At 35.2% G+C, this 10,672-nt stretch overlaps 1 protein-coding gene across 1 annotated transcript in view; it reads left to right on the forward strand.

The window, feature by feature from the left end:
• Window positions 1–5,597, forward strand: part of LOC110031653 (crossover junction endonuclease EME1B) — a 45,259-nt gene extending 39,662 nt beyond the window's left edge. The window contains exons 11-12 of the mRNA XM_020734978.1: window positions 4,973–5,087; window positions 5,352–5,597. Of these exons, the coding sequence (XP_020590637.1) occupies window positions 4,973–5,087; window positions 5,352–5,525 (289 nt within the window). The 3' untranslated portion in view covers window positions 5,526–5,597. The remainder of the gene's footprint in view (window positions 1–4,972; window positions 5,088–5,351) is intronic.
• The last annotated feature ends 5,075 nt before the right edge of the window (window positions 5,598–10,672 follow it).

The following is a 10,672-nucleotide window of genomic DNA, read 5'->3' on the forward strand; positions in this document are numbered from 1 at the left end:
AATACCAATGCATACCAACCTTGATTGTGTCTTTCATCTGGCCCTCTTCCGCCATCTTTGCATCTTTCAGTTGTTCAAACCACTGGGTTTTCGGACCAATGGCATTGGCCCTTTCCTCAAGAGAAGGTCGGGGTTTAAATCCTAAAAAGCGACAATTAAAGGGGTATTTACATACATACCGCCCAAATATTTACATATCTACACCAGAATTTTATTTTAATTTTTACCAGCCAAATCTTTCATATCACATAAAAAACGACACCATTTTAACTTTTAAAAAGTGAAATTCACGTTTCCAAATCTATTAAAAATTTAATTTTAGGTGTCAGATATGCAAACACGTGGGAATTGGTGGTATACATGTAAATCTTTTGAAAATAAAACCAGTTGTTATCATTACTCTTGAGCATAAAAAGTTATAGGCTTATTTACATACATAGCACACATTTCTCAAGTATTTACATATCTCACACCTAAACTTTTCTATTTACACACTCAAATCTTTAATATTATATAGAAAATAACACCATCATCACTTTTAAAATTGAAATCAATTTTTTCATGCATAGGTTTAAAACACCAATGTGCTATATATGTAAATATGAAAGTTTAGTTGTGAGATATGTAGGTTTGGAGAATTGAGCGGAATACTTTTATTGATACGAAATGTCAGCCAAGTACAACTTACTAGAGTCCTTTTTTTTTTACTAGAATCTTAATTTAGTAAAGAAATAACACTCATATCTCCTTTATTACAAGAATCAAATTTAATAAACAAAAAACAAGACCTCTTATAATTAGTCGTAAATAAAAGAAAATTCATAGATAGGAAATAACAGGAAATAAATGAAATCCTAATATAATTTCTAACACTCCCCTTCAAGTTGAATCATAAATGTCAATCATGTTCAACTTAGACTTGAAATCATCAAACAACGGGCGAGATAGATTCTTTGTGAGAATACCATCCAGTTGACCAACGAATGAGACAAACAGAATACAAATCTCCCAAAAATCAAGTCTCTACTTGATAAAGTGGCGGGCAATCTCCACATGTTTGGTATAACATGTTGAACCGGATTATGAGCAATGTTAATGGCGGTTTTATTGTCATCAAATAAATTGTACAGGAATGTTGATCGACTTACGTAACTCGCGGGACATGATTCACAATCAGAGAGCTTCACACACATCCAAAGACAGCGAAACTCAGCTTCAACACTATTACAGGCAACAACAATCTTTTTTTTTTTACTTTTTCCAAGTGACAAGGTTCCCTCACATGAAGGGGCAATAACTTGAGGTAGATTGTCGATCATGATTGGACCCGGCACAATCAACATCCGTTAAAATCTAGTTGAGCTAGAGGTGATGAGCGAACAATAAACCCAAGACCTGTGTGTCTTTTAGATTGTGGAGGATCCAATGGACAACAATTAGATGATGCTCGTAGGGGTCACGCATAAACTGACTTATGACACGACAATGCAAATATTAGAGAGTGGATGAGCAAGGTAAATGAGCTTACCCACGAGTGCTGGTTGTGTGTTTTGTTCACTGAAACGACATTGGGAACTTCAAATAATTCCTCATTGAGTTTCATTGTGACATCTACCAATTTTCAAAGTAGATTAGTCTCAGTTAATAAATCCATCACATATTTGTATTGGGAAAGGCAAATGCTCCAAGATGAGTGAGCTACTTCTGTGCCTATGAAATACCGAAGAGAACCTGAGTCTTTCATCTCAAGAGATGCGGCGAGGATGACCTTGAGAGACCCTAGGGCCAACAGATCGTTACCCGTGAACACAATGTCGTTGACATAGAAGATGAGGATGGCAATGCAATTACCAGACGAATGATGAAAAAATAACTTATTATCCGATTGAGCCTGAGAGAAACCATAGCCCACTAAAACTTGCGTGAATTTGCTGCAACAAGCTCGTGGGGATTGTTTCAGTCTATAGAAGGACTTCCGCAATCGACACACTTGTTCATGGGAAGAAGTCGAGTTAAATCCCAATGAGAGAGACATATAAACCTCGTCAACGAGATCGTCGTTAGAAAAGCATTCTTGATGCCCAGCTGAAGGACCAATTTAGATTCACGACTAGGGATAACAGGGCTCAAATGTTATTTGGATTAGTAACTGAACAAACATCTCTTCATAATCAGTTCCATAAGTTTGTGAATATCCTTTGGCAACCAACCACACATTATTGCATTCAAAGTAGCCATCAGAGTTAAATTTGGTGTTCAAATTCTACTGACAACCCGCAACTTTCTTTCCCGGGGGAAGATTAGCTACATTTTAATTATGGTTGCACTGAGGGGTATTCATCTCGTCCATGACAGTAGCCTTCCATGATGGGTCAACCAAAGCCGCTTCAATAGTGGATAGGAGACAACGATTTGTCAAGGATGTGGGAAATGCTTTGTAGAACTGAGATAGGTTATAGAACGAGATGTATTTTGCCATGGGATAAAGGGGTTAAAGAGTACATGAACATATCTGTTCGCGTAACTCAATAGAGGATGCAAATTTTCTCTCGGATGAAGAGGAGCCCTCGTAGGTGGAGAGAGCATCATATTGGGTTCATCGGTCGGAGTGAACTCTAAGATTTGTAGCGGGCTTGATGGTAGGGGCATTGCGATGAGTCTCAACAGAGGGCTTTGTACAACGGGTATAGACACAGAGAGGTGGGGTGATGGGGTTGGCTCGACTGGTGTTGAATTCAACGGTGTTGATAGTGCACCGGGAATATTGGCCTTAGTTGTAGGAGAAATGTCCACTAAGTCAGAAAAGAAAACTTTCCAAAAAATCAAGCTCCTTAGGCAAGTGCTAGTGAAGAATGGGACATTTTCAGTAAAAGAGGTGTCGACACTAGCATACATTTTAATGGTAGTAGGATTAAAATACTGATAACCTTTTTGAGTGACAGAATAACCAAAGAAGATACTTTTAATTGAGCGGGGATCAAATTTAATAGATGTCGAGGCTTTGTTTCGAACAAAGGTCGTGCACTCAAAGATTTTGAGATTTGACAAGGAGAATAACCTTGGTAGGAAAATATGGCATTAAGACTAATAATGGGTTTGAAAATTGTCAATTTTTGTGGGAACTCTATTGATGAGGTAGGTTGTGGTAAGGATAACATTATTCCAAAACTGCATAGAACACACATAATGGAATCAACAACTTCCAAAAGGTGTCTTTTTCCGCTCTGCTACCCCCATTTTGTTGAGGGGTATCCGTACAGGAATTACGATGGAGGATTCCCTTACGAACTAAAAATTCTCCCAATATAGAGTTAAAGTACTCAGGATCATTGTCTGTTTGAAGGACTTGAATGGTGTTTTTGAATTGGGTTAGAATAAATGAGTGAATTTTTTTTAAATATGACAACATTTTCAGATTTACTTTTAATACATAGACCTGAGTCATGCTAGTGTGATCATCAATTAGAGTGAGAAATCACCATTTATTGGTATAGCTCGAAGTTCGAGAGGGCCTCCAGGTGAATATGGTACACATTGATATTTAGTTAATTGACAAATTTGAATCTAAAAGAAGATAAATTTTTTTCAACAAACATTAATGTATAATTGTATTACATATGAAAGCTGGGATGACTGTGGTAAACACACGATCCTTGATCAAAATCTTATCAAAGTGTGGGAATGGTCTGTAGGAGAGTTCCAAGTGTAGTCATAGTAGAGATCACATTCCATCTTTAAAACAACCAAGTCTTCGTAGTATTGGGTCACCATCTTTGATCCCTATTTAGTCTCGCGGACTTTATTATGAAATTCATAGATTGTCCAAAATTACTTAAGTTCGAGTTGTTATCGCAACGGTAGTCTGGAGGGCACTTTAGGAGGAAGAAATAGGTAATAATGACCAATAGAGGTTTCCATGTAATTAATTAAACACAACATAATCATAGAGTTCTCCAATATATGTTGGGTCAGTCTTCAGAGGTTCTAGAATTGTACCCGTGGGTGGTTGAATTTACCTTGCTCTTTGACGAACTATGAAACCGCTTGAAACCACTAGAGGAAATCGGTACTCTTAAGTTTATGAGTGGTAATCGGGAAATTCATGTGTTATTTAGGTCCTATGGTCTACGGAGGTATTGGGGTAGATGCCAAATTTACGGTGGACTCAAGAACAACATTAAACGGAAGCTCGGAGGTGGAAGAGTCAACTATGGCTCCAATAGAGCCAAAGGAGAGGATTGGCCGCCATGGCACAGAAGGAGTCGATCCCTATATTTGACAACCTACAGGGAAGTTTTTCTAATTGCAGGAAGGAGTTCCGATCGGAGGAGGAACTACAACGGGAACTCCTAGTACAGGGAGTGCTGGCCTTGGAGGAAAAAAAACATAAAATTTTTGCTGTAGGAAGAAGTCGGGGAGGAGGCCTGCATTGAGAAAAGAGGCCCGTATGGAGTTTCGACGGCTGGAGGTCTGCAGAGAGCAATTTTGGTGGCTGGAGGCCTGCAGGGAGGAGTTCTAGCGGCTGGAGACTTGCAGGGAGGAGTTTCGGTTGCTGGAGGCTGCAGGGAGAATTTCTGGCGGCTAGTGTAAGATCTTTAGCTCTAATATCATGTACGTTTGGAGAATTAAACAGATTGCTTTTATTGATACGAAATGTTGGCTTAAATACAGCTTACTAGGATCTTAACTTAGGAAAGAAATAACACTCGTATCTACAAGATTTCCATAATCAAATCAAATAAATAAAAAATAAAAACTTTTATAATTAACAGGAATTAAAAGGAAGTCCATAAGCAGGAAATAACTGGAAATAAACAATATTCTAATATAATTTCTAACAAGATATGTAAATGCATAAGAATTGCATGATTCGCATGAAAATTTCCCAAACTTATAAATATTTCTGGCATCATATATTTTTCATTTTATTTTATTATAATTATTTTTTTTAATGATTACGCAACTTTTGCAGGCTGAAGGCACTGGTGGCCATACCTAAGGTCCAGCCAAGGCATGCTATTGCTATCTGGAAGAAATATCCGACCATGAGGTCACTTCTGGATGCATACTTAGATCCAAGCAAATCTGTAAGTTTTGGCATGAAATATTAGGCTTCGTTTGGCAGAACAGGCATCGTCATCTCTGTTCTAATATGATGAAAAATGTCCGTTCCATCAAAATAATTTGGAGAGACGTCGGCATATTCTATTTTATCAAACGAAATATAGATTTACACGTCGGCGCTCACTCAACGGAATGGAGTGTGTCTGTGTTCTCAAACGAAGCCTTAATAGTGAGGACAGAACCATAACTCATCAATTAAAAGATCGAACGTCGGTTTTTTTTCTCAGGCGCACGAGAAAGAATTCTTACTAAAGGATTTGTTGGGGGAAGGATTGCTGGGAAAGGAAGATAGGAGGGTGGGTGAGGTCTGCTCGAAGAGAATCTTCCGAATACTAATGGCACGGAACGGCGGCATCACAACTAATGATGTTGAAGATGGAGCTGACCTTTTTCATTGCTGATCTTAAATATCAAGGTGGATGAAAATGTCCATAAATACTATTTATCTATAATGTTTTCTTATTTTAAATTTTTTTGCAAAAGTTGAATTTAGTTCAACAATGGATTATTGATTTATAAAACATATTTCTTTTATCATAATTTGAATATTCTAATTTTGGAGAAATATTTGTGTACGTCTAACTTACGCAGAGCTGCATACGTCAGTAGGTTACAGTGAGGGTATTGGGGGGTTATATCCGCATTATACCCCATGTAACTCCTTGTAACCTACATGTAACTAGTAAGTTTCGCGCTTATATTTTCATATATTTGTAAGTTACATGTAGGTTACAAGGGGTATAACGCAGATATAACTCTTCAATACCCTCCCTGTAACCTACGAATGTATGCAGCTCTGCGTACGTTAGAGGTACGCAAATATTTCTTCTAATTTTGACTTGGTAGTTAGCAGAAGCATCTCTTTGCAGAATAACAATGTTTTTTGCTTTTGAATAATAATTTTTTTTCCTTCACATCAACATACTTATAATCTATATAATATTCAATTTGACTACTATTTAATTATCTTAATTTTGATTCATTTGTATTATAACATAACTAAACACTGCAAGAAAGTTAATAAGTTGGATTCTGATTTGTTCACATCACCTAAGAAAAAGAAGACAGAACAAAGCCCAAAAATATAATCAAAAATATAATAATAATATTGCGGATACACAATATTATATATGTATGATAATTTGAGGGCCTTACAATTTGTTCATAGGGTATGACAATGTCAGTTGTAAATTTTGGAAGAAAATTAATTGCAACTAAACTCCGCAACAATATAATCAACAATCATTTAGGTTTTTTTTTGGGCAGTTATAGTTTATTGAATAATCTGCTGATAAGCTGATTAAAAATATTCTGTTGATAAGATAAGTGCGGTAACTATTACAAATTTTTATTATTTTAGAAAAGTCAGACAGCAGTTAGCAAGTTGCCGCCGCACCTAGATCGGTGTGGTGTGAAAACATTGTTTTTATCGTTTTGAAAACGCATAAGATGCCAAAACTCAACTTGCCTAAACAGATTAAATGTGTTTTCAAAATACCACCGCATCGAATATGCTATCCCAAACGAACCCTTAGCCCTAATACCCAACTGTCCTTTTTTTAATATGTTAAATGCTGTAGGCAGAATTATTTTATTTAATTTTCAATCCTAATCGAATTTATTGATTATGTGAGAGTGAGACAAGATTTTTTATTTTAAAGAATAAAGTATTGAGACCATAAATGTGAAATATTCAAATTTAATTTGGACTCAGATTTTAAGACTTTAAAATTATCAGTCCTTAAAAACTGCAACATTTTTCAACACGTAGCTTATGTTAATGAGTTTAGCTCAATGTATAATGAACTCTACCTAAACTTCTGAAACGCTGCAAAGTTTGAGAGTTTCGTTAGGCTTAGTTCATCAAGTAGTCTTCCCAAGCTCTTATATACTATCAGTTATAATAGTTTGAAAGCTGAAGCAGAGGATTACCGATCGTAGTACCCACAATAGGTTCTAGTATACATATAGTTGTTAGATATGTAAATACATAAGATTGAGGGGTATTTATGTAAATCTTCCTAATAATTATGTGAATGAATTAGTAGAAAGAATGAGCAACTTCAATTCTAAGCTTCCAAGTATGTTCAACACTTTATCATTTAATACTGTTTATCCTAACTAACTTGAATAATTAAATCTACCACCTAAAGCACAAAATATTTTAAAAGGTAGATAGATCCAGATCTGCTTTATGTCTCAAGTAAAAAAAATTTATGCAGCTTAAATAATTAGGCTACCAAGTGTAAAGTTCCGCCTATATTTTTGCTTATGCTACAAAACTTTAATAATCCATAGGGTAGGGTTGTGAATGAGTCAAGTTGAGCTCGAGCCACCCTCAATTTGAGTTTGAGTTTGATTAATTTTAGTGAGTTCAAGCTCGAGCTTAAGTCTACGAATTTGAACTAGCTTATTTTTTATAAAAGGGAGAAAATAATATTAATTTAGGATAATGTTATAATAAAATGAGACAAAATGAATAATTAGGATAATAATAATAATAAATCACTTAATATAAAATATAGAATATTATTTTTAAAATATTCTTAATATCTTAAACATAAAGTTTTCAGACTTAATATATTTTAAGTCTATTTTATGTAAATATTTTTTTGGACGAACCGGCTGACGATCTAACGAGTCGAGTCAGGGCTAACTTGAGCTTGACTTGTTAGCCCATCAAGATCAGTTCACGAGCCACTTATTGAGCCGAGCTCAAGTCGGCTCACGAGTCGGCTTGACTCACTTACACCCCTACCTAGATTAATTAATATTTATGTGTTTGATATATCAATCAATTTTTTTTATATATAATTATGATGCCATCTTTAACATTTAATTCTTACTGATACACTATATAATAATTATTAGTTGAGCCTTTATTAATCACAGAGATAATTAACGGCTTCACATTATTATTGCATGCAAACCACCCAATTCCTATGTATTGACATGCCTATCGCCTAAAATTCAGTTTTTATATTTATACCACTCAAAACTTTCATATCAGATTAAAAATACCATCATTTTAATTATTAAAAAGTGAAATATATATTTTGATGCATAAGTAAGGTGGTGTCAATACATAGGAATTGAAATGTTGCTTCGAAATAAATTAATTATCATCACAGGGGTGCTATATTCATACCTTGAAACGCAAAAATATACATGTTATCTTTTAGAAAAAAAAAGAAAAAAATGTAATGGTATTCCGCATAAAAAATCATTATACGAGAAATTTAAAGAAAAATACAATCATAGTCATTGACAAAATAAATATAAATTTTGATAATTTACAGCATTCAAATCAGTCATCACTGACTAGAAAAGTTTCTTCATGACTGATTGCCCTCTTGCAAAAAACTATTGAGTCTAGGGCCACTCAACTCACTGACCAAGAAGCATCAACGTTGACTTTTTTTCTTCTAGTTCTATATGATTCTCCTGAATGTTTATAAAATCTCATGCTAATTTCTCTTCCAAAGCAATGTCATGATTCTTGGGTTTTTTCAAGTCGTCTTCTAGGTCCATTAACATGGTCCTGCACATCGATTGACTTATCGTCAAGATGCACATTCTAATCTTTCATGATGAATAACTAATCTCACACTTCTACAAGCTCCTCCAAAGCTTGTGCAAGCTTCTCACAGTCTTCCCCAACCCCTAGCGAGTTTATAACGACTTTCCGCATAATTGATTTATGTGATTTAGGAGATCAACATTAAATAGAGCCGAAGGGAGGGTTTCAACTCCTACCAAGGATCTATTCTCAACAACAACCATTGGTTCTACCTTCGAGGACAAACCTTCAGAAACATGGACTTTTGTCTTCATGGACTTACCACTATCCTAATTCAGTTGCACGGTGTTTCGTATACCTATAAATATAACACGGCAATTATAAAGTGTAATGGGGTTACACCAATAGAGGAGTAGTCAATATTACCTTCCAAAAAGGATTCACCTACATCATTTCGAGTTTCTTCCACCACCTCCAACTGTCAATCAACATATTTTTCTACAAAAAGAAAATATAGAATATCGAGAGTACAAATTCTTTAAAAAAACTATAAAGTGGAAAGGGACCGGCTCATAATCACATGGACTTAGACCCAAGAGGGTAATTTGTTGGAACCCTTTCAGTTAGTTAAACAATAAAAATAGATGACCCAGAATCGGCTTTCAAAATTGGTTCCTCATAGATAGCATCTAAAATGGGTAGTGTTGACATTTCCTCTAGAGCTATCTTACTTAGATCGACATTCAAAATCATGTTTAAAGTTGCAGTGCTCCATACAAGACTACCTAACAACCCTTTAGTTTAAATAGACTTTAGACTCTCTGCACCACCATCCTTTTCTTTTAAGCTGTGTGAATCCTTAGAAAGTCTCATCCTCTTCAGCCTCCGTTGAAGAATCACTTGCGACCGTTCTTCTGGAACATTCATCTTATCCTTGGAAACCTCTCCCATCGGAGTAAATTAAAGTAACGATATATATTTTTTCATAGTAAAGCGAAGGAGCGCAAGAGCAAAACTTTCGACTCTTAATGTTTCGCAAGGACAAGCACGACTCTTAAATATCACACAAGGAGTAAAAAAAAAAATGTTAGAACCACAAAAATTATTGCCACCATTACTAACATTATCTTTTTATTAGGAAAAGTTGACGGTGTATCGAATGGTGCGGTAAGTGTCCTCGCAGTAATAATTCTAAATGATTTGATAGTTATTATTTGATGATTCCCAAAAACTCGGCAACAACTCATCCTTCAAAAGAAGGAATTTTCATACTTTTCACATTCTACTCCACTTTTTAGGAGTGTACATCTTCCAAGAGACTTAAATAATTTATGTCTCTCAAAACATTATGTACTTTTGCCCTGAGCAACTCGACAAAGAAAAATTCTCCTAAAACATCTACTAGTCATAATCACATAATGAGTTGCTTTCATTAACTAAAAAGCGTTGGCTCTTGAATGAGAAACAATCTACAGTTACTCGAGAGTACTCCCGACTACTCCCTGCATGCATAGCTTTCGAGCCCTAAGAGAGAGTAAATTTTGAGTTCAATGGTAAACCCATGAAACTACTCTTCGATGCACAACCCACAAATTTTACTGGTGGTGGAAGGCTTCTTCTCGATCGAATATGAAAAGATATGTCTTTAGACATATCCGATAGAGCAGAACACTTGCTTCAACTTTTTTCATCCCTCTAAACATACATATATACGCCTTATTCTCTTATTCTTCTAGTAGTATTCTATCGAAGAACTAAAGGAATCAATAAACTAAATGCATATAAAAACAATGAGTTTTTAAACAATAGGAAAACCCTATTACTAAATAGGTTGCATGGGCTTAATGGACTAAGACCACCAACTATACATATAATGGCCAGGTATTGACGAGATTAATTATGCTCATTAACTTTATATTTACATACCTAACAGCCAAATTATTAACATCCCATAAAAAAAAAGACCACTATTACTAATTCTTCAAAAGTGAAATATTCATTTTCATGTATAATTTTATGCATCAAAAT

The sequence above is a fragment of the Phalaenopsis equestris genome, unplaced genomic scaffold (assembly GCF_001263595.1).
Source record: "Phalaenopsis equestris unplaced genomic scaffold, ASM126359v1 Scaffold000840, whole genome shotgun sequence".
In the NCBI taxonomy this organism is placed as follows: domain Eukaryota; kingdom Viridiplantae; phylum Streptophyta; class Magnoliopsida; order Asparagales; family Orchidaceae; genus Phalaenopsis; species Phalaenopsis equestris.